The sequence below is a fragment of the Podarcis bocagei genome, assembly GCF_964188305.1.
Source record: "Podarcis bocagei genome assembly, chromosome: 17".
Lineage (NCBI taxonomy): Eukaryota > Metazoa > Chordata > Lepidosauria > Squamata > Lacertidae > Podarcis > Podarcis bocagei.
In genome coordinates, this window is record NC_138143.1 from 43,209,109 (window position 1) to 43,233,732 (window position 24,624).

General features: G+C 44.5%; 2 protein-coding genes across 3 annotated transcripts in view; one reads left to right on the forward strand and one right to left on the reverse strand.

The window, feature by feature from the left end:
• GSK3B (glycogen synthase kinase 3 beta) overlaps positions 1 to 4,043 on the forward strand; it is a 64,237-nt gene extending 60,194 nt beyond the window's left edge. For both annotated transcript variants that reach the window (XM_081176702.1, XM_081176703.1), the window contains one exon: positions 1 to 4,043. In XM_081176702.1, coding sequence (XP_081032828.1) covers positions 1 to 68 — 68 coding nt within the window. In that variant the 3' untranslated portion in view covers positions 69 to 4,043.
• CFAP91 (cilia and flagella associated protein 91) overlaps positions 4,043 to 24,624 on the reverse strand; it is a 24,929-nt gene continuing 4,347 nt past the window's right edge. Inside the window, exons 4-18 of the mRNA XM_081176343.1 lie at positions 22,552 to 22,635; positions 21,941 to 21,997; positions 20,539 to 20,720; positions 19,222 to 19,399; positions 17,840 to 17,997; positions 17,542 to 17,724; positions 17,146 to 17,285; positions 15,823 to 15,939; positions 15,058 to 15,129; positions 13,442 to 13,588; positions 12,214 to 12,435; positions 9,922 to 10,070; positions 8,919 to 9,010; positions 7,587 to 7,895; positions 4,043 to 6,490 (exon numbers count right to left, since the gene is read on the reverse strand). Of these exons, the coding sequence (XP_081032469.1) occupies positions 7,588 to 7,895; positions 8,919 to 9,010; positions 9,922 to 10,070; positions 12,214 to 12,435; positions 13,442 to 13,588; positions 15,058 to 15,129; positions 15,823 to 15,939; positions 17,146 to 17,285; positions 17,542 to 17,724; positions 17,840 to 17,997; positions 19,222 to 19,399; positions 20,539 to 20,720; positions 21,941 to 21,997; positions 22,552 to 22,635 (2,089 nt within the window). The 3' untranslated portion in view covers positions 4,043 to 6,490; position 7,587. The remainder of the gene's footprint in view (positions 6,491 to 7,586; positions 7,896 to 8,918; positions 9,011 to 9,921; positions 10,071 to 12,213; positions 12,436 to 13,441; positions 13,589 to 15,057; positions 15,130 to 15,822; positions 15,940 to 17,145; positions 17,286 to 17,541; positions 17,725 to 17,839; positions 17,998 to 19,221; positions 19,400 to 20,538; positions 20,721 to 21,940; positions 21,998 to 22,551; positions 22,636 to 24,624) is intronic.

Sequence of the window (24,624 nt, forward strand, 5' to 3'; positions counted from 1 at the left end):
ATGCCAATGCAGGAGATCGAGTTCAGACCAATAATGTAGCTTCAGCATCAGCCTCCAACTCCACCTGAACTGGTCACAAGCAGCAACCTGTACAGGAACAATCGCCAGTAATTTTGAGTCTTGCTCAGCAACGCTGGTCACATTTGGAAAGAAAATTTAAAAAGAGGGGGAAAACCCTGTTCATTATAGTGTTCGATTTTTTTTTATTATTGTTGTTCTTATTTAACCTTGTAAAATAGAAATTCAAACCAGTTTCATTGTGTGCTCACTCTGCGGGCCCTTTGGGGCAGGGGAAGAGGTGGGTGGGAAGAGGGGAAGTGGAGCAATAGAAGACACCAATGTCTCTTCCCATGACAATCTTCTAATTTCAAACAATTGCTATTGTGTACTTTAGAATCAGGAATCTTCTCTCATGCCCTCCCACAACAGAAAGGAGAACCCTCATTCTGCTGAAGCTCCTTTTTTAAGCCTTGTATTTTTAAGTGAAGTTTCAACTTTTGGTGTAGTGCACAACTTGAATTTGGTCGGGAGCTTAGCAGGAGTTGCTCACCGCGCATAACATACACAGGAGACCTTAACTATCTTTGAGTTGGGATGAGGAGGAAGGAAAATGTGAGGTCTAAAATACACTGAATTGCCAAAGCCAGGGGAGGGGTGGGGTGGGGCGATTGCTGTATGAATAAAGCTTAAGGGCAAATCTTGATCTTAAATTCCGTTCTAGCATTGGAGAATTCTGCAGATATGTATGTTACATATACACACACAGACTATCGGCTTGAATGAAAAATGCTCATTCACCTACCTTAAAGATCCCTGAACATTAAAGGTTCTGTAAAGCACAAAAGAGCTCATAGTCCGTCACTTGCATTCTTCAACAGGTGGGAGCAAGTGGACCCTCCCTCCAGGGAAGCCAGTGGAGAGGGACTTCGGCACCTCGCCCCCCTTCTTTTTTAAACTCTAAACTGGCTTCTTTCTCAAAGAAGCAAACAGGAAAACAATTGCAGGGTTTATAACGGGAATGGATGTAAACCTCCATTGCAATTAGAGCTTTCAAATCGACACATTATTTTTAGGTGATTCAAAAATCCAAATCTAGAATTTGTATTTAATTTCACCTTTTTTTAAAAGCTTCCTTCTTTCTAATCTTTATTTATTGATCTTCCACGGTTGCTGTTGTGACGCTTTCACAATGGTAGTATATTAATGAGTAGACAAATCAGTTTACTTGCTCTTGCTGACTTATAGAAAGCTAAGTGTGTGTGTATATATGCACATATACATATACATATATATATATATATTATAAATATATACATAGATACAGTGCTGCTTTTTATTTTTTAATCTATAATTGGTCTGACTGAAGCAGAAATGCCTGTTTCTAGTGTCTGTCTTCTGGGTTATTTTGTAGTGGCAAAAAGTCAAGTCTCTCTGTTTTTGAAGCGAAAGCAATACTTCTTGAAAGGCGTTAGGGAAGTTGCGAGAAGGAATGCCATTGCTGCCGGAGCAGCCGAGACCGGCTCTTTACGTCTCGCTTTCCACTTGGATTGAGAGATGTGCTCACCTAGCCTTACACTCATTCAAATGAATCTCAGTCATCTTGGTGCTTGTGAGAGTTTATTTCATTGTTGAATCTTTTGAAACATGATTTGCTGATTTGGCCCGGGGGGAAAGACAGCATTATGCAGATGCAGCCACCGGAAGGCAACAGGGCCTTCTCTCTCTTCTCACGTTTGTGAAGCTGGGTCTGAGAGTCTAATCTGATTAAAGGTGCTTGTCAAGGAGGGAGCTGTGGGGCTGTCTCAAAAAAGGATGAACAGAAAGTTCAGATACATGGTTATTAAAATAGCTTCAAGGGGAATGGGTGTGGAACCCATATTTGTTTAAACACTCCAGTTTTCTATAAATGAGCCTCTGGTGAATAAGGCCTGGAAGGGGTTCTTGCCGCAGGAAAGGAGCCTCTAGGTGTCTTCCATGTTGATTTATAGCCCTCGCGATCAGAGCTCTGGAGACACTTGAACAAGCAGGAGGATGACATAGAGAAAACTCAGTTTGCAGTCAGGAGAGCAGGACAGTCTGGGCTCAGGAGAGAGATGGTGTTTTAGGATTTGCATTACTTTCTGTTAGTTTGGCGCTAGCAGGGAAGAAGAATGAAAAGCGTTAATTATTTTTTTAAAAAATTGTTTTGTGTATGTATGTGTGTGTGTATGTGTAAACTAAGATCCTGATGGTTTTATTTTCTCGAGGATCATGGCGGGACTGCAGACAAAATTTTATACAAATCTAGATCCAGGTGTTTCAATACCATTTTTGTAAATAAACAAGACAAAAGCTCCTCACCAAATTCAAGTTTGTACATTAGTTGTTCTTAAAATTTTGAGTTGTATTGCTTTGTATGTAAATATGTGGACCCAGGAACTGCTGTTAATGAGCAAAACGTTACCATTCAGGGCAGTTAAATCTGTTTTAATAATCAGACAAAATGTAGACGAGCTTTTTAAAGCCATATAGTTTTAACTCTGTACAGTAGATAACCGGCCTGTATTATTGTAACAATAACTCTAGCGATGTATAGTATATCTATATAGTTTGGAGTGCCTTTGCTTCCATAATTTTTTTTATTTTATTTTATTCCTTTTTTGTACCAGATGTCTCACACATGGAAATCTTTGTTTCCCTTCTTTGAGTTATTTCATGTCAGTAGTATAATTAAAAAGAAAATTCATTCAATTTTTATTTTTTATTTTTACTTCAAACCATGGCTTTGTTCGTAGGCGTTTAAAAGTTTCTCTCCCTTGCCCACAATAGCAGTGACCGGTTTCATTTTACGTTTGCTATCTTGGCATCTAAGTGGCAAGTTTACATTTTGCTCGTCTTTTCCCAGTACGTTTGTCCAGAGTTACTTGTAGACAACAGCTTCTAGCTAGGAGCTTTAGTTTAGTCTTTGTTTCTGTAGAGGCAAAATAGGGCTTTGCAAAGAAGCTGTCATGGAATGGGGGTGGGGGCAGCAGTGGGGTGGAAGAATTGGGGTCTCACTCACTCACACATCCTTTCTGCTTTTTTTGGCCAGAGATTAATCTGTGGTATTGAGAGTCTGTAGTTGTAGATTATCACTTGCCCTCCCTCTCACCCTGAAGTTTTATTTTCTTATGAAAGTCATTTTGAAGTTGACCTTAATTTCTGTGCCCAGCACAAAGGCCTTGCTTTGAAAACTCTGCTCACTTGTGTGTTTGACCTTGTTAGTATTCCACGTGAGATTCTCTTCTTCGGTGGCAAAATGCTGAACTTTTTATCAAACCAAAGGTTGCTGTTTTGTTTTTGGCTTTTTGTCTTTTTGTAATCATCTTGTGTTCATTCCAGTAAGGCAGAGGCTGCACTTTTTCTGGTGACACAAAGGTCAGTGATAGCATTTTGTTTCTGACACTCCACTCAGAAGTCTGTTTTTGTGGCTTGTTTTTAAATGAAGTACCTTAATGGTCTCTTGATCTATCCTTTGTCTGCATTGCAACTGTGCATGTCCCTGAGATGGCATTAACAATATTCTGTGTCCCCAGCTGAAAGTCAATCAAGACACTCTCTTAATTTTGAAGTCCCTTCCTTTAAACAAAGGGGTGTGTGGAATCAACAAAGATTACTCTGAAGTCATCTAAACTGATACTTGAGCATATACTTCTTTTTATAAATAAGCCAAGTGATGGTGAATGTCCGTAATTAGTGTTAATTTGAAATGTTCCCAGATTAGTAATGCTTCTTAAGAAATGCTACCAATAAACTATTATCCATTATAACTCCCAGCCACTAGAGGTCAAAGCCAGTCATGAAAAGCACAGTTTAGTATGTAACCCAGGGCCTACATTTGCCAGGTGTATACATCAGAAAGCCTTTGAATTCCCAATATTTCTATAGAGGCTAATTCCTTGCTTCATTTGTGACAAGGCAATAAAAGCAAAATGAAAAGGCGTAATAAAGACTTGTACCTAAAGGGTTAGCTTGAGATACATATTTTCCTTCCTTGTGTTGTTTGTTCTTGGTTTTTTTTGGGGGGGAAAAACAATTTATATATATAAATGAACGTTTATATATATAAATAATATGCTTGCCTGTAAAATTTGCGTTTGTTACTATGTTGCTGATAGATCACTTGGGCTTGTGCACACAATTACCGTGATCACTTCCATCTTAAAAGCAGAAAATCTAAAATCTATATATAATGGACTGTGGGTTGTATACAAACTATTGCATACACGTACAAAGCTGTCTTGATTCAAAGAAGAAGCAAAACATGTATAACATTATTACTACTTGAATGCCTCTGTGACTGATTAATTTTTTCATTTTAAATATAAACTTTTTTGTGGAGAGTATGCTTAATGTTTTATTATTTTGCCTCCTCCCTTCTGCTCCTTTGTAAATACATTTTGTTCTGTGTGACTTGGTTCGGAAATAGTTAACTGGTACTGTAATTTGCATTAAATAAAAAGTAGGTTAGCCTGGACATGAAATTTAAAAATACAAAGTGTGTGGTCTTTATTTCAAAACTCTTGACCTTTTCTGTATCCCACCTCCATTAAAAGTCTCTTCTTCTGCTCCTATTCACCTTTTCCCAGAACTGTTCCTCACCCCGCCCAACAAGGGGGGTTTGACTCTTTATATAATAAACACAGGGAGCTAGCATGTTTTCTTAAATGGTCTGTATTAATCTGTGATACTTTTGCAAGAGATAACAGCTTCTGTCTTCCACCAAACCATTTGATTTGATGGAAAGGAAGAGGAACCCTTGGACAGTTATCATCCTAGATGACCCGACGTTATCTGCAAGATGTGCTGAGACATACTATCTCATGCACTTCCTTTCTTTGAGCCCCTGAGTAAATCTGGTGATGGTGTGAAGAGTTTATAATAACCATGTCTTGTGGGGCTGTTCCTCCAACAAATCGGCACGTTGCTATCTCTGAGCTGGGTTTCAGTCCTGGATAATGTATGTATTCAATGTGATGTCTGTTTGCGCAAAAGAAAATTTCTTTTTCAAGCCGAATGACTGGTCAGATCTATTCTGTTACTATACTAAAAGGCTAGATGCAAGGTCATGTGACTACTGCTTCAATAAATTAAAAAAATATATTGCAAAAAAGACTCCTCTTCATTTTTATTAATCGTACAAGCGACAGCAGGTTGGGGCAGAGCAGAGCAGAAGTTGTGGGAAGACAATTGACGTCATCCTGGGGGGCTGGCACTTCCCATTTTCAGTTCTTAGACAGCCAATAACAAGAGTCCCTGTTGGGAGGGAGGTGGCAGCCACCCCTCCATTGCTTCTGATTTTCTCCTATTGCTTAACCTTCCCACCCCGCCCCCGCTTCTGTTTGCCCTGGATCTCCTGCAACTGTTGCGTTCTCTGCCCACATCCTCCATCTGGCTCACAGGCAGATTTGGAGAACAGATGCATTAGGAGGAGGTGTTACTCCTTGTTTGTAGACCATCTAGGCCAAAAGGTGTGGACTCCTCCAACCCAAAGGACACTCAATTTCATCCCCCAATGCACAGCAGTCCGTGGTTCTAGAACAAGGTGATGGTCCTTGAGAAGAACAGACAGCCCAAGGTGGGGGAGGTTCAAGTGCCAGCCAGCCTACCTTCAGAAAGTTTCAGCAGTTGTCCCTGAGTGTGTCATGGCAAGCGATGCCCATTGTGAGCTTTCCACAAGCTCCTTTTTGCTGCGCCTTGTGCCCTGCTACCCTGAGCTGGCCATGCCTAGGACCTTGGACTAGTCTTACCTTCCTATGCCCTCTCTTCAGGAAATGGCCCCTGTCCTATGAGCCCCTGTCCCAGTGCCAACCCAGTCATTCCTTGGACCAAAGCTGGAAGATGACAGGCCAGCAATATGTTCCAGCCCTGACTTCTTCTACTCCGTCTCTTCTTGTGTGCCCTATTCCTGTTCTGTCTTTCACAGGAACATCCCTCCTTCTGCAGATTCCTTACTTGCTTCTCTCTCTCTGGTTTCCTTTGCCCAAGTCTTTCCAAGGCTGCTGGAGCTTGAAGAGGAGACAAAGAGAGGTTGTGGGGCTTCTCTGCAAGACCTTCCCTCTAGTCCCAGAGTTTTGGTAGTTGGGTGTGATTTATTCTATGATGAGAAGAGACAAGACTTCCAAACTCTCCTGTGTGCTGTCTTTTCCCCACAGCTGCAAAAAAACAACCGCCCTAACCCTAAGCTTCGGGGTGGCAAATGTATGTTTTTTGAAGTCTCTCTCTAATTGTTCTGCTTTTCTTGCAAAACTCTCATTTTTCTTGCTGCCAATTGGATTTCAAGATTTTAACGCTGCAGTCTATGAAAATATTTAAAAAATTATTCTGCTGTTGCTCTCGGTTTGTTTGATATGGTAAAGACAAAGATGTTTTAGAAAGAAAGGAGGGCACAATGCAAAAAATGGGGGGAAGACCTCAGAGGTGAATATTAGTCCAAGGTGCTTCAAGCCTTCTGGTGGTTCCTCAGGGGCAACTAGAAAAGCAAGATATACAAACCATCAGCAATGAATAATGAGAATTGTAAAACTCATTGTAAAAAATACACATCATTATGAAACAATGTGCAAGAGTTTGCATAATGGGTCTTAAACATGAAAACACCTCATTAATGAAACTTCATCCGATTTCTCCTAAAGAATCCCTATACAGTTGTACCTCTACTTACGTATCCCTCTGGATACAGAATCTTCGGGTTAAGCCGGCCATGGCAAGCCCAGAAGTGTATACTTCCAGGTTTCGTCGCTTGCGCAGAAGCGCTCAATCATGCCGCATGCATGTGCAGAAGTGCGCCTCTATGAAATTTTTGGGATGCGAACGGACCCCTGGAACAAATTAAGTTCGTATCCAGAGGGTCCACTGTAATACTATAAACATCAGATTTATGGCCCAATTAGACGCTATCGGTTCACACAAGAGACATACAAACTCGAACTTAATAAAAATTACTCAACTTACAACAGCTGTATTCACTTGGAAACATATCTGTAACCCTGATCAAATAGTTCTCACAAAATCTGTTAAAAATCCAACCCAAGGGTAAGCTTCATATTAGCTATGTAATGACAAGTAATCCTTTCCATTCTTTCCTGCAAGTAAGCGCCACTGACCACAGTAGGACTGAGCCAACATGCATAGAAACAGGCTACGTATCCATTCAAAGGACAACTGTTTTCCACACTATTTCAGAATTTCTGAGACTTCACTGGAGCCCAGGGCAAGCTTTCTTGCCCCTGGGTAAGAAACGAAAAAGTTCTTGGACCAAATTGGGGGGGGGGGGAGGCAGAGAGACATATGGAAGCATCACTCTGAAAACGGGCAAGAAAAAAATTCCCAGGCAAGTATTGGCAACCACCAACAAAAACCCACCCCACCCCCCAACTTTGCTGCAGGTACATCCACTCTGCTTGGTAACTGATGGAACAGAGTAAAGCAAGCAATTCAAGTGATGGCTACAAAGGCCAAAGCTTCCCTGAAACCAACCTTCCCCTGCCCCCCCAAAAAGCCCCAGGATTGGTGGGACCATGCTGCCTCATGAGCAGGACTGGGAAGGAACACAATTCTAAGCATACCTTATTTCTTTTCCGTTTCTTCACTGCCTGAGGGGTCTGCACCATCACCTTCAGGTGGCATTTCAGGCTCTGTTTGACTGTCTGGAATCTGTGGCTCATGCGGCTCGTGGGGTTCATGCAGCTCATGGGGCTCAGAAGCGCCTTGTTCTTCAGCTGCTGCAGGAGGCAGATCTGCACTCGGGATTGCTAGCTGAGAAAGTTCGACACCAGTGGCCATTTGGAGCTCAAAGAGCTGTTCCACGGTCGTCTCTGTAGTCCCATGAATGATCTGATGAGCTGCGTGAATGTGCTTTCTCTGGGACTGTCTCACTGTGCAGGAGAAAGTGGTAGATCCAAGGCAGGCCAACAGTGAGAATGGTGAATCGGGCTCCCTTATCTCCCACATCATTCTCTTAACTCGGCAGGAGACAGATGTGCAAGAGAAACTTCCCGACCAAGGGGCCAGCCTCCGCTCAGCTAAGTCAGCCATGGTCTTCCAAAACAAAGGGAAACCCTGGAAAGCAAGAGCTGCTAACATCACCAGCAGAGACTCAGGTGGCTTGCCAAGTCCACCCTTTGAGAGACTCCTGTGACACAGAAATAAAATTCTGCCAGAGCTGGCTCCCACACTCATTTCAGAACAAGGATGGGAAAATGCACCCTGGATTACATTTGAAGAAACAGAGGGCCCCCAGGGGAGGGCCTTCTAAAGGTGGCAGAGAGCTATGTAAAGGAGATCTCAAAGGAATTAGAGCAAAATAATTAAAAATGGCAAAGGCAGAGGACACTCCTATACAGGAATCCCCCACTGCCTTCTAGGACGGTAGTGGAGGAAGTGGGCAGGCATGGAAAGGCTCACACTGCAGCACGAGCCTCTTCTTTTAAAAGGAAAAAAACATATCCAAAATTAATGGTAAGACACAAAGGTAAAGGCCCCCTGGACAGTTAAGTCCAGTCAAAGGCAACTATGGGGTTGTGGTGCTCATCTCGCTTTCAGGCCAAGGGAGCCGGCGTTGGTACATAGACAGCTTTCCGGGTCATGTGGCCAGCAGGACTAAACCGCTTCTGGCACAATGGGACACCGTGACGGAAACCAGAGTGCACGGAAACACTGTTTACCTTCCCGCCACAGTGGTACCTATTTATCTACTTGCACTGGCATGCTTTCAAACTGCTAGGTTGGCAGAAGCTGGGACAGAGCAACGGGAACTCACTCTGTTGCGGGGATTTGAACCGCCAACCTTCTGATCGATCAGCCCAAGAGACTCGGTGGTTTAGACCACAGCGCCACCCACATCCCCTTTTAAGACATAAGTAATCTCGGGAGATAAACAAGCTGTTCACACTTCCTACCTTTCTCCTTGATGGCCATTTTCCTCACTTCGGGGATCAGGAAACTATAAACCAGCTCGGCCACAATTTCTTCAGACTGAAGGTGTGTTCGACTAAAGAGGAGATCATTTGTACAAAAGGTTATATTTTTGTCATTATCTTCATTTCCTCTCTCATCCCAATTCCTCCGCTCTTTTTTGTTTCACACCAGGAGGGTTGTTTTTTTTTTTTTTTTTTTAAAAATGAGGAACAGTAATATTTGCGCACGTTCTGTCAGTGAGGACACTTCCTACATGATGGGAAGGGCGTAAGAGCAGATCCGACAGGAGCAGGGTAAGGCCTCACTTCCACACCATGATCAGGATGGGCGCTACTCCAGGGGAAGGGGAGGACCTGCATTTGCTCTCTATCTTTCAGGAAACAGGAGCAATGCAGGATCCGGGGCAAATAGAGGAAGGAGAGGCATCTCGCTGGTGTGAAAAATATATAATAAAATATATACGAGCTACATGCCCGAGTTGGAACAACTCTGTACAAAGGAATATACACAAACTTTAAAAGTTTGCAATATGGTACAAAAACCACAGGTGGGCACAGAGAACTGCTGTTCACATCACACTCACAGTGAAATACTTTTTGAATCTAGTTTCTTCCTAGGTTAGATGGCCCTTTCAAATCTTTTTTTTAGCATCTGCTTGGCTTTAAGTGTCACAGCATCTCACACAGATAGCAGAATTAGTCTGTTGCAACAACATCAGGAGAGTGTCTTGTGGCACCTCAAAGAACAACAGATTTACTGTGACATACACTTTTATGAAGTGCACTTTATTGGCCAAAGGGGCTCTAGTCCACAAACCTTTATGCCACAATAAAATCTACCCACTGAGCAATCCGCAGGGAACCAAAATATTACACTTTGCATGTAGTCGGCAGGATACGAACCTGCACAAAATTGGTTAAGACTTTAAGGTGCCACAATACTCTATATTGCGATATATACTGCTGTTCCCTTGAGAATCTATACCGTGTTTCCATTTCATAAGCGATGTCATTGATTTCCACAGCCACTCTTTGAATCTCTTCTCTAGCTTGTTCGTCAGCCGTAGTCTCCATGCTGTCCAGGATGACATCTTCCAGGTAGGAGTCAACTGTACTCTGGTGCACCTTAACAACCTGGAAATAGCCCCAAGCAGAATTTCCTTCTTAGCACCATCTCATATGATGAGGGAGCACTAATCATTTATAGGTTGGGTGCTTCCACACTAGCACCTTTGTATACCATTTTACAGTGCATTCAAATGATGTTTCCAAATTGTAGACTTCCAGTATTTTCTGCATTTTATGCCCCCTATCTTGCAACCCCCCTAAAAAAAGATTTGTAGTGACTTTTAAATCATACAGTGTAATTGTATGAGGTCCCTGTCCAAAGGGGGGGGGGGGCTATGAAGGCTTTTCACATCTTGTGCCTTTAAATGAAACACATTCGCTTCGCTGGCTGCACCTGTTTTATTGATTCTGTAATTTCCCATTAAATAGCCTTTTTCTGAACTGCCTCATTTCATCTTATTTCTTGGAGGGGTAGGGGATTGATTCTTTAGCTACCGATCTCTTCCCCTTTTTAGTTGGTGCCGCACCCCAAAGAAATTGACATGTGTCAATTAACAGGCTGTTCAATGATAAATTTCTCAAAAATCTGCCAGCCCCAGGATCAACTGGAAGCAACAAGAACAGCTGACTGGCAAGCAATATACTTTTAAGTTGCCAATAACCTCTGCTGAATGGAACTTACTTCTGAGTATACATTTCAGAAGCTCTTGGCCGGCGGGGGGAGGGGGGAGGCATTTCTAGTTAAAATACCACTAGATTAAATGCTGTGTAGAATCACAGTTTTAATCACAATTCCAATTTATTGTGGAAAAGCATCACCTCTCCAGCCCTAAAGGGCTCTATTGTGGAAGGGACTGATGCGATTCCCGCTATTGTTTTCCTATAGCCAGTCCAATACATTTGCTACCTGAGGCCAAGATGGTGGTGGTTCTTCGTTTCCAACACACACAAGCTCACTTCAATATACGCAATGGGATAGGCTCCTCCTCTGCACGTGAGGTGGCAGACTAGGTTAGGGGCCTTCGGAGAGGCTGTATGGCTTACCCAGTTCTGTCCTCCCAGAGAGGAAGATGTTGCGGGGAGAGGCTCAGAAGGAGTCAGCCGGGAGCTTCTTCCCCTGCGGCTCCCCTCCCAGAGCATCTGCCACCTGAAGACTTGGCCTCACTTGGCCTAATGATCATTGCCAGCCAACCCAAGCTGGGAGGAAGGGTGAGATATAAGAATAAATAACACAAAGCTCGCTTTTGCGTTTGCGTGACTAAGTTTTCTATCTGCAGATTTAGTTTAGCACATATACATTCAGCCAAAGGATCAGCTGTCAGGTACGCAGAATGGTCAGCGTTCACTCCAAAGTATGGAATGGGTACTCTGTGACAGAATCTAGACATTATCATTATGATCATTTATTGAATTTATATACCGCCCTATACCTGGAGGTCTTAGAAAAGATCACAATAAAGTCATACCTCATGTTACATTTGCTTCAGGTTGAGCATTTTCAGGTTGCGTCCCGCTCTGACCCGGAAGTACCGGAACGGGTTACTTCCGGGTTTTGCCGCTCACGCATGCACAGAAGCGGCGAATCATGACCCATGCGTGCGCAAATGCGCAGACGCAAGTTGCGTTCTTTTCAGGTTGCGAACGGGCCTCTGGAACAGATCCCGTTCGCAACCAGAGGTACCACTGTATATAAAATAAAAACAATAACACCCTCCCCCTCAAAAAAGAGCCACATTTTAGAAGGATGTCAGTCAGGTCAGCCAAAGGCCTGGTTAAAAAGGAACATTTTTGCCTGGAGCTTAAAGGAGTATAATGAAGGCGCCAGGTGAGCTTCCCTGGGGAGAGCATTCCACAGACAGGGAGCCACTGCAGAGAAGGCCCCGTTCTCGTGTTGCCACCCTCTGGACCTCTCGAGGAGGAGGCACAAGAAGAAGGGCCTCAGAAGGTGACCTCAGGGTCCGGGTGGGTTCATGGGTCCATGTCGAATACTGGGATGAAACACGATGATAAAAAGTATGCTATTTATGCTCCCTTGACTGTGAGAGCCCTGCACATCCCCACAGCAGTCTAGCTCCCTCTTACCCTGCAGAAGCAGTCCTCTACAAATAATTCCCACAGGGATAGCACACTTGACTCAGTTTACTTACTGTGCAGGTATCAGGACAAACTTCAAGCCCCATGACTGGGACTGAAGTCCCCCCCCCCATACCTGTCTAAAGATCTCATCTTCCTCACGCCTGCGCCGCTCCTCCACTTGCCGGCGGCCGCTCTCCTCAGCTTCCCGAATTCGGCGTTGCCTCTCAGCAAGCATAGCAAAAGCGTGGATCCTCCGTTCGTCCTGGAGCCGAATCAGCTCTTTGGAGAGGAAGTCTAGCATGTTGGAGAGGGCTCTGCCTTCCACCCGAGCCAAGTGCTTTTCCATGAGAGACATCTAAATGCAACGCGGAAGAATTAGTCTCCCTTGTATAAAACGAGTTACTTTTTCCACAGGAAATGAGCTCCAGGCCTGAGCATCAGAACCCAGCCTTGAAAAGATTATGCACGCTATTTCCAGAGATGTGAAAGTAATCTGGAATAGTGTGCTGCTGCTGCACTGAGATAGGCAACGTGGTGCCCTCCAGGTGTTGCAGGGCTGCAATTCCCACACTAGTTGGTGGTTTGGAGCTGATGGGAGTTGGGAGTCCAACTACACCTGCAGGGCCGGGGTCATGGACTGGTTGGACACAGGAATGGTGGGAGCAAACAGCTGGAGAACCCCCAAAGGAAGAAGGGATCCATTTCACATGTACTCCTGGCAAGCCAGGTGTCCCCCATCTTACATTTGTGCAGCTAGTTATTTCTGCCCAAGTGCAGAACCTAGACATTTGTCCCTGGTGAAATTCATTTTGTTAGCTTGAGCCCAGTTCTCCAATCTGCTAAGGTCATTTTGAAACCCGGTTCTGCCTTCTACAGCATCAGCTACCCCTCCCAGTTTGGCGTCAACTGCAAATTTGATGAGCAACCCCTCAATTCCTTCATCCAAGTTGTTTAGAAAGATGTTGAACAACAATGGGCCCAGGAGAGAACCTGCGGCGAACCACTTGTCACTTTTTTCGAGGATGATGAGGAACCTTTAATGAGCGCTCTTTGGGTTTGGTCAGGCAACTAGCTGCAAAGCCACCTAACAGCTACCTCCTCAGTCGGCGTGAGTTGCCTAATGTGATGACTCCAATGACTGGCTAACCCAGCCATCTTGTTCCTCTGTGTAACACTAGCATACAAAACTCTGAGTAAGCCCTATCTTGAACAAAGCACTCACTACGAGATGATATTCCTCCCTCAAATGACCAAATGCCGTCTTCCATCATAAGCTTCTGTTGCACACATTGTTGTAGGAGACAGAAGGGAAAGACTTTAAACAAGATACTGGTCCACTGCCTCTATGTTTATGGCCAAACCTTGTGTTCATGCAGATCCCGTTGCCTCTGCAGGGCCAATGTCACTTGCTTCTCTGCCTTCTTCAACAGTTGCCCGTCCTCCTGAAGCGCATGAGTGGTGCGCAACTCGCGGATCAGTTCCAGTCGTTTTTCCTTCCCTTCAAACATCTGTCAGGAAGTCAGAGGGAAGGAAGGAATGAAGATGCAGCTTCGCTGAATGTTCTCTCCCACCAAACTTTATTGTTGTCATCTCATTTTTTAAAATATAAATTACCCCAGTTTTTACACGGTTTTATAAACAAACAAAACAAGTAAAATACAAATAAAACATAAATATAGCCACCTACTCCCTGATAAGAGAATCATTTCTCCAGGTAGAGAAACAACCTATGTTAAAGAACCAAGCTATGCTTGTCAAGACAGGGAAACAAATCTGAATTTATGGGGAGTGTTCTGTTTCCCCTTCAGAGTCACAATGTCTTTAAAGAAAGGAAACAATATATCGGGAAAGGAATCACACTTGCTTTTCCTGTATTTGACAAGTTAATTTTTGCAGAACCATTAATTTCCACACTTTGATTATCCACTCCAGAGAAGCAGGGTGGGGATCCTGATCTTGACTGTGAGAAATAAACCAGGAAAGGAGATCCTGGTGTTCAGGCAAGGGGTCTCCAGGTCTGACACTAGGCAAAGGCACATTGGTGGTCTTTATCAATACAGCTATGTGAAAGATCCCCAGAAGGCAAGCAGGAAGAGTGCCGCTGCCCTCAGCTCCCGCCTACAGGCTTCCCAGAGGCATTGGCTGACCACTGTAAGGACAGGACGCTGGACTAGGTGGGTCATCAGCCTGATCCAGCCAGGCTCCTCTTCTCTTTATAATGAATTTCTCCCTAGTAACTGACTCCAGTGTGTCCTAAAGAGATATGTGAGGTCAAGGGATTCCTTTTCTCTAAAGCCCAGCAAGGCAGCTGAATAACTTAAAAACCCACTTGAATCTAGCCCAAAGAAGGTACATCTTGCTTGGGGGAAGAAATATCATCATTCCAAAACAAAATAAAGGAGGATGGTTGAGCTGTCTTCTTATTTCTCCTCCTCCCTGGACTGCAGGCTTACTTAAAGGTAAAGGGTAAAGGGACCCCTGACCATTAGGTCCAGTCGTGGCCGACTCTGGGGTTGCGGCGCTCATCTCGCTTTATTGGCCAAGGGAGCCGGCGTACAGCATGACTAAGCCGCTTCTGGCGAACCAGAGCAGCGCAAGGAAACGCCGCTTACCTTCCCGCCAGAGCGGTACCTATTTATTTACTTGCACTTTGGCGTGCTTTTGAACTGCTAGGTTGGCAGAAGCTGGGACCGAGCAACTGGAGCTCACCCCGTAGCGGGGATTCAAACCGCCAACCTTCTGATCGGCAAGTCCTAGACTCTGAGGTTTAACCCAAAGCGCCACCCGCGTCCCTTCTTACATATTTATTAAAGATCCACCCCAACTCTTCTCCCAGTGCAGCCACCCACCCCACACGCCCCAATTTCTCCTTTCCTCCAAGATTCTTGTGCTGGCCTATCAGCACCTTTCTCTCATTATTTTGTTTTTAATCTGCCACTAGAGGCTTAAGAAAAGAAAAGAAAAACCAAGAAAATACCATATTCTGGATAGCTCTGCCTCGGATTAAGCTCTGCAGTGTAATCACAGCTAGCTCTCTCTCTTCTTCAATCTGCCAAAGACAAGAAGAGTTTGCCATTGCCAACTGCTTTGTTGCAGGACGACACTCAGGAAAGGACATCGCTGAATGAGCTGTAGAATATTACCTAGATTCCTGCGAATGTGGCTCACATTTATTGACTTTAATCCCCGTATACCAGCCTAGTTGGTTTACAGATATGGGGGGGGGGGGCAGAAGGGAAGCACAGCAATGGAAAGATTGGGGCATTCAGATTTTTAAAGCACAAATCTACTCTAAGGATGCTTAGGATCCTTAGAGGATCAGGAGATCAGGAAGACTCTAGCATATCCTTCAAGTGTCTCAACTTTCCTGGGACATCCTGGACTTACAGAAGCCACCCCAGCTTCTGATTTGATCCCAGAATGTCCCATTTCCCCACTCCAGTGCTGCTGCCCAGCTCAGGGAGGACGGTGAGCAAGCACTTGCCGCAGCCTGCACTCGGGTGCAAGCCACTTTCTCTGCCTGCCTTTGACCTCCCACTTGATTCTGAGCTCTCCAACCCTCTATTGTGCCTTGGAACTTGATCTTCTGCCTGGTCTGATTCCGCTCTTGTCTCTGACCCTTGTCTGCCTGTCATTATTTCTACCTGTTGCCTTTTCTGACCTTTCTCCACCCACACCAAAACTGCAGCTCACCTTGGAGATAGGCCAAGGCCCTTCAGAGTGTCAGAAATAGTCCACCTACCAGTGAAGGCACTTCCAGTGTTGGAGTGGGAGGACGAGCGGGGATCTTTGATATCTTCTCAAGGAAACGAAGTGGTTTATGCGGCTCCTTAACCTTTTTCTTTCTGTCTTGCAGTATCTGGAAAAGAAGTTAGGAGCATCGGAGGAACTAGGCCTAAATGACCTGAAGAGCATCTCTTCACTATTTTTCTTTTCTTAATTCACCCAAAAGACTGTTGCAGGAGTACAAAACATTTACAACACCTGGTCCATGTTTTACATTGGCACTATTCATTTCACGCATTTTCCCAATCTGCTAGAAAGTAATGGGATAATGAGGGGAGGCTGGGAAGGAGAAGGGAATGAAGAAGGATGGTATGAAGGTAAAAGGATCAACAGAAGTTGAATAGCAGCCTGCAACCTCTAAAAATAGATGATACGGTTTCTCCTCCGCACAGGCACGCCAGGTTCCACCCAGCATTGTGGGGGCCGTGTGTGTGTGTGACGCACCTGCATGACGTCACATGTCGCTGCCGCAGTGGGAGGCCAGATGGAGCGCCCTGTCACAGCACACAACACGTTTGGTCGCCCGGCCAGGCACTCACAGTAAAAATTTTGTGGGTGCCTTTGTGGGATGTATCATGACTGAAGCAGTCAAATACAATTCCTGTTGCCTAGAGTAGACACACCCTGGAATGTTGCTCCAGACAGGAAGGCATTCTTGTCCTACTCGCTCTGGAGCCTCCTCCCCCTGTGTGTGACCAGGTAGATGGGCGCCACCCTAGCAGACCCTACCAAAGGGCTAGTGGCACAGCCATCTTCCTCTTTTCGCCTTTTTCCATTTTCTCCTTTCGGACGCACATGGCTTATCCTTACAGGCCTAGCTCAGACTTCTTTTCTCTACAAATGTAACTGTAACTACAAGATAAAGCCTGCCTTCAGGATACTACTATGAACTGAATGTAAGTAAACTTTTAAAGAAGACTGCCGTGTTGTTATTATTTTTAAGAGGGAAATAAAGGGGAAATTTACCAGGAACAATCCAGTCTGGACAAGCCAGACTGGATTGCTTAACTTAAATGATTCTCACGAATCCATCAACTTGCTTCCAGCAATGTGCAAGGAAATGTGCTCTGCTCCTTGCTCACTAGCTTGAGTGAGGAGGGATAATATTTAATCAATATATCCTCTCCTACTTTCCACAACATTCCCACAGCCTTGACAGCCAAGATGGCGCCTGTGCCTCAGCACACAGTTTCTTGCCTAGAATGGCCTAAAGCTGGTATTCAGGAAGCAAAGCAAGAGACAGATTCCAGGTAGGAAGAGTGCAATGGCCTCACTGTACCTGGTAAACCTGTGCCAGTTCCAATTCTAGTCTAGCCGACCGTTTAATAAACCCATCCTTAGTGGTGGTGTTCCTTTTGGGAGCTTCAGTTCGGGGCTGAGTGACCGAGTCAGGAAGAGATGCCTCCAGCTCAAGTAATCCTAGGAAAGAGAGAATGCAAGCATTGGGGTGGGGCGGAAGCGGAAGTGGAGGAAGAGCAGAGAAATTGGAATTGTGATGAAAGAGAATGACTCACTTTGATCCAATGTGGCCTTATCAGGCACAGAGATTACAACAGAGCACATGAAACTGACCTTCCCCTGAACAGAAAGGAGATGAAGTCTGCATGTCCTTTGTAGCTTACATGTGTCCAGGAAAAGGGAAAATGGACTAGAAGATTTCCTTAGCATGACTGACCTTGATAGGTGTTGAGAAAGGGGTTCTTCACTATGAAACGGTCGGCTCTGTTGTCTGGAAAGTAGCCAATTCTTGATAGAGGAGCATAAGGCTGTGAATCAAATTCAGTGTAGTCCCTGATGACATTTCTTTTATCCAGTTTTCTTTCCACATTTTTCCCCTTGGCTATCAGTCTTCGGATTGCTGAGAAGGAATTTCAGACAAGAGGCACATCTAAATGAAAATCTGTATCAGCTTTCCATAGCTTGGGAAAGCAGACAGTGGTATAGACTTTCTGCTCCATTACCATTTCCTTTACCTTTTATATGTTCATGCTGAATTTTTTTAATTTTTTCTTCTTTTTCTTGCATGAGGTTAAACCAGTGAGCATCCAAGCGAGTGACCATCAGTTCATTGCGGTTCTCTTCCCTTTTCCTCAGCAGAGCCTTTAAGAGTTCCAGTCTAACTTCTTGCAATCTTCAAAAAAAGAATAGGAAAAGAAGAGGCTTCAACAGATCTCAAACACTACTGCCATCCTTGTTTAGATCAGACTTCCTCATCCTCGGCCCTCCAGATGTTTTGAGACTACAATTCCCATCATCCCTGACCACTGGTCCTGCTAGCTAGGGATCATGGGAGTTGTAGGCCAAAAACATCTGGAGGGCCGAGGTTGAGGAAGCCTGATTTAGATGATTTACCTATAACAAATGTTTCTCTTTTTTTGTTCCAAATATCCAGTGCATATTTTTATCATGCACCTTTTATAATGGCTTGCAGAACCAATGACCCAATAAAATAAATGCAGCCTGCCAGCTATGTTTGGTGGCCACGCCCACAAACATTTCCCGCTAATTAAAAAGAAGCAGCTGGTTGTCAAGAGCCTATGAGGTCCTTGCAAGAGGTGGCAGGCCTGAAATTAAATTTTGGCAAATCAGATACGATGTTTTTAAAGATCCCACTGGGGGAACAGTCTAGTATAATGAGGGTTTTCAAATCCTGGTACGCCATACCAAACTTAGGTCTCTAGGGTTCATGGTGACAAAGAATCTAAATCAACTATATACCACTAACTATGGCCCAGTTTGGAAACTAAACTCTAGGGACACCTGCACATGGAGGACCATTAACTTATCCATCATGGATACGATGATGATGATAATGATGATGATGATGATACTAATAATAATTTATTATTTATACCCCGCCCATCTGGCTGGGTTTTCCCAGCCACTCTGGGCAGCTCCCAACAGAATATTAAAAACACGATAAAACATCAAACATTAAAAACTTCCCTAAACTGGGTTTCCCTCAGATGTCTTCTAAATGTCAGATAGTTGTTTATTTCCTCGACATCTGATGGGAGGGCATTCCACAGGGCAGGCGCCACTACCGAGAAGGCCCTCTGCCTGGTTCCCTGTAACTTTGCTTCTCGCAGGGAGGGAACCGCCAGAAGGCCCTCGGCGCTGGACCTCAGTGTCCGGGCAGAACGATGGGGTGCAGACGCTCCTTCAGGTATACTGGGCCGAGGCCATTTAGGGCTTTCAAGGTCAGCACCAACACTTTGAATTGTGGTTAAAGCGATGGTCTCCTGAAGTTACTGTTTCTGTTCAGAACCTGTTTTGGTTGCTTGTTTTGAACTTGAGCAGAGATTCCTTGGGACCATGGGCTACGAAAACAAGAAGGTAAAAATGAAAGACTTACTCCTCTATTTCTACTTCCCGGAAGGCCCACTCTTTCCTCTCCATTTCCTCCATCATCCTCCGCCGCTTTGCAATCTGTGTAGCATCGCTGAGCGGGGGGAGCGTTGCCTCCCAGGCACGTTTCTCTCGGGCTCGTTCAATCACTTCCACTTCTGCTTGGGTTGCTGGAAGGCCCCGTCCTTCAAAGGGCAGGAAACAAGAAGAGTGTATAGCTTATTTCTTACAAATGTGATATGATTTATAAACCACAATGCAAAAAGCTGCCTAAACAGAAGTATGAAAAACACATACACTTCCGAGATGGCCAAAAGCCGGTGTTTTTTCAAAGTGACTAAACTGCAGATGCTCTCATTACAGTAATCATGATAAGACTCAGGTTTCTCTTGCAGAACTTGGCCAATAAACTAGAGAGGCTGCTTGGTCATCGCTTGTACGTAGCTGGGATAACAGAAGATGTGAGCATATTTTCTGCTGCTGTAATGTTAATTAAGACAAATGCAATTTGCACTTTCTGCTGCCCTTCTGTACTGCTGCTGCTTTGATAGACTTTGAATCTGGCGCCAGATGAAAACAGTCAGGCTTTCTAATTAGGCATTAACTCTGGCTTGTAAATTGTTTAATGCTAACTCTGATATAAAGCACGATGTTGTTCCATAGAGCCACTCCCAACATAAGCGGGGGGTGGGTGGGTTGCGGGCTCATGCCCCACCTACGTCCTCGCGGGGCTGGGTCAGCCCCGCGGGACTTGGGTATCCCGGGAGTCATCATTCACCACGCCAGCCAATCGGTGGGACAAAGTACTAATCTTCCTTTAGCCACTAGCACAGGCAGGAATAAGAAACCTGACATTATTAACAAGTTAAAATCAATGTACAGTGCAAAAGATTTAGCTTTTTCTGCATTACTAGAACTGCTAAAAACCTGCTGAGCCTAACTGAGGAATTTATCACCAACTCAAATGCTCTGGTAATAGATCAGGGAACTGGGTCCATTTCGCCTGTGGAATTTGGGAGCAGACCCATCTTCTAACATTCAGGAAATTGTGTCTTTGCTTCATGCAAGTCGGAAAGAACCCTCATACAGTGGTACCTCAGGTTAAGTACTTAATTTGTTTCGGAGATCCGTTCTTAACCTGAAGCACCACTTTAGCTAATGGGGCCTCCTGCTGCCGCTGCCGCGCCGCCGTGCGATTTCTGTTCTCATCCTGAAACAAAGTTCTTAACTTGAAGCACTATTTCTGGGTTAGCGGAGTCTGTAACCTGAAGCGTATGTAAGCCGAGGTACCACTGTCTAGTTATCACTCCTTTGCTCAACTCACCCCAGGTCAGTGTGACAAGGGTCAGGAGCTCAGGGATGGAACCTGGAGGCACCACATATTCAGGGCTGTAGGGATCTGTCTGAGCTTCGCCATCCCGGTAATCCGTCTGTGTTCCCACAGTTCGTGAAATGAGATAAGATGGCTTGTCCCTGGATTTCACCTTGTCAATGTATGTCTCTGGCCTAAAAAGCAAATGAGAGCAAAACAATACATTTCAAAATGTTTTCACCCACTTAAAATGAAATTAAGGTCGTTGTTGTTTTTTAAAAACTTTAATTATTTTTTTTTTAAAAAATAGACCATAGTTATTGAATTTTTTGCTGTTTTTACAACCAAGCGGTATATAAATTTTATGAAACAAACTATTTTTGGATTGCCTTGTTTATCACATGTTTATATTACCAATGTACAGCGGTATCTCAGTTTTCAAACGTCTCCGCTGACAAACATTTCGTTTTTTGAACGTCGTAAACCTGGAAGTAAATTCTTTGGTTTTCGAAAATGCCTCAGAAGTCAAACATGCCACACAGCTTCCATATTGAGTTTTCTGTACTGAAGTTTTGTTTTTTGTACGTTTCGGAACTCGAACCGTCTTCTGGAACGGATTACTTTTGAAAACCGAGGTACAACTGTACAATGTCCTCCAAACAATCTTCTGAGGTAGTTTCCCTGAGTGAGACAGTTTTCCACAACCTCTTACCCTCCAGATGCTTTTGGGGGGGGGGTTACAACTCTCCTTCAGCCCCAGCCAGCATGGCCAGTGGCTGGAGAAGATGGGCATTGTAGTCCCAAACATCTGGTGAACATCAGGTTAGGGAAAGCTGGCATGAGAGTACCCAAGTTGCTTGACAGCTAAGCAGAGATTTGAACCCAGGTCTCTATGGTCACAGTCCCACACTCTCAGCATTGCACCGCACTGACAATCCGTTGAGACCTAAGGTTCTTTTTGTTTGCTATACAACTTTTACAGTCATAATGTAGTACGAAACTCTCTGGATGTGCCACTGCGGCTTTTCCAGGAAGTGCTACCTGAAACTATAACAGCAAAAACACCCCTTCAGTAGTTAATGAAGTAGGCACAACTCCCTCCCACCCCCACAAAAAAAGTCCCCACCCCACAGAAATTTGCTTCCTAATTTGTCGAGGTCTAACTGGAGCTGTGAACTGGGGTGGCACCTGCATGCATTCCACAGGGTCATTATAGGGACTGGGAAGTCTTGTGTTTCCCTCCTTATCTTTGTCAATCATTTAGTCAGCCAACCAATCAATGATCACATAACTAAGAACAGCCAACCCTCTCCTACGGGTTTCTTCCCTCCTTTCTTTTTTTGACTTTTCAATACTAGAAACATCAGCTTCTTGAAAAACAACGGGATCACAATGTGAGCATATCATTACTTACTTTGACATTGCATAGACAACATTTAGTGGCATCGGCTTATGAAATGGGATGAAAGGTCTGAAAAGAGAGAAAAGTGAGTTTAGGCGAACTCAGTGAAGCAAACAAGCAGAACATTTCCTCAGTTAGCACAGCTCTCCTAGGCTGCTTGGTCCGTTAACAAGCTTATTATTTAGCTACCTTGCAGTTGTAATGGACACTTTTCAGTCACTATTCTCATATTTAGAGGTAGGATATTGCTTAAGATGCCTTTGAGGGCCAATTTGTGGTCCTCCAGCCCTTTCTATCTCGCCCATGAGACTCTCCCAGCCATGCCCCGCTCAGTCTACCCCCTTAACAAGTCCTGCTCTGTGTCCTCTGGTGACGCCTCTTCCTTGCCGGGATGGAGGCATGTGGGGGTGTCTAACATGATATAGATTACAAGAGGTGCTTCTTGTGATTGACAGCCTTCACACACACATGAAATCAAACGATATGATCAAGACACTCCCATGCCTTGGGAAACTGAAAGACAGAAATGTCCTTTCCACATATTTTGGTGGAATACTCATATATTTGGTCATGATAAAAACACGTATTGCAATCGAGTATGATTTGCTCTGTTCAGTTCCCACCGTTCAAAATACTTCCAGCGATTCCTTCCACCAACATCAGGATCTTCGTATTCAATTCTTGGAATCTGAAGTGAGGGTTGAGATCTAATTTTTAAAAAAGAAAGTGTGGTAAGAAACTGGTATCTCCTGCTAGAATACAATGTACAAATTGGGCCCCTGTCTAAGAATCTCCTGGAGGGAGAGTTGTTCCAGACTCCCTTGGTTATTATGTAGATCATTTTCAATGGGACCTTTGGCCCAAAGTTGGGGTGGAACCTGCCCTGGTCACCCAGAGATGGTCAGAGATGTGTCACAAGATGTATGACCCTCTTGATCGTCCTGGACTTCTCTGGGTGTGAGAAACACTTTTTAAAAGGCACTACTTCTTTCTAGAGGGACGCGGGTGGCGCTGTGGGTTAAACCACAGAGCCTAGGGCTTGCCGATCAGAAGGTCGGTGGTTCGAATCCCCGCCACGGGGTGAGCTCCCATTGTTCAGTCCCTGCTCCTGCCAACCTAGCAGTTCGAAAGCCTGTCAAAGTGCAAGTAAATAAATAGGTACCACTCTGGTAGGAAGGTAAACAGCATTTCCATGCGCTGCTCTGGTTCTGCCAGAAGCGGCTTAGTCATGCTGGCCACATGACCGGGAAAAACTGTCTGCAGACAAACATCGACTCCCTCGGCCAGTAAAGCGAGATGAGCACCGCAACCCCAGAGTCGTTCGCGACTGGACTGGACTCAGGAGTCCTTTACCTTTTTAAAAAAAAAAACAACCTTCTTTCCAGAGGGTAGACCTCAGAAAGCAGTGCTGGGAGATTAATGCACAGCCCCTATCGGGACCCACAGAATTCTATCTTTTCCCTCATGCTTTTCACCATCTATTCTGGCTGAAATTCTTGGGTAAAGATGCACAGAGATTGAAGCTATGGAACCAGCATTATGCTAGTGACACCTAGTGCCCTCTCACACTTACATCATATTCAGAGAGGCAGCAGAAACACTAAACTTTGTCACTTGGGGCTGAAATGGAAATCAATCCCAGCAAGACTGAAGTGCTGGCCTTTGGTGTCCTTCAGTCTTGAAATCAGGTGTGCAGCATGTTATGGGGTTGGACTCCCTGTTAATAGGGAGGGAGAACCTGTGGTTTACCCAGTGTTGGACTACAACTCCTATCATCCCTGACCATTGGCTGGAGCTGATGGGACTTGGAGCCCCATCTGCCGGTGGAACAGCACCTGCCGGTTCCATAGTTTCCCCACACCTGCCCTAAAAGGGGTGGGCCCTTGAATTGGCACCAATTATAGAAGCAGGAACAAGCAGTACCTTTTATCGTTTTCATCAGGTTTGCCAGCTATACCCTTTCCGAAATAGGCCAGACCTCACCAGACCTCACCAGAGTCATTCTCACTCTTGTTACCTCTGGGTTTGATTACTATAATGCATTCTCTGTGGGGCTGCCCTTGAAATCAGTCAGAAACCTCAACCACTGACATATTCCCTTTGGTCTGAAGTTGTTACACTACAAGTCAATGTCATCGGTTTTGGACTAGACAAACCAATGATTGGTCTGTCTCAGTATTAGGCAGATTCCTATGTTTCCTTTGCTTTAAATATTGTACATCTAGCTTTCTTGGGTTTTCTGTCCAAATGAGGCAGGATAAAAAATGAAGCAGAATTCTTCACAAGGGCTGTCAGGTCTGTGAAACTGGTGAGAAAAGCTTCTGTGCTGCAGTACATCCATGGCAGTAAAAGATACTGTGCATGAAAAGTATAGTGTAATATATTATGTCCTCATGCTCTATGATCTCAGCTTTGAAATGACGCTATTTGGTTATACCTATATTTGGCCTTTTCCTAGAGCCACCGTCTGAAAAGTTTTGCTGTACGTGAAGTTTGTGATCATGGCAAAGAGATGGGTAGTCTAACCATCATCAGCACTGAAGCGAATGAGCCACACCGATAAATTAAATGAAAGTAAAAAATGGTTCTTTGTTTCTGCAGCCATATTTAAGCTGGAATTAGGGCTAAGCTACATTAATGCCAAGGGCTGACCTACTTTGTGGGGAAATGTACCTAAAAAACATTTACCACTCCGG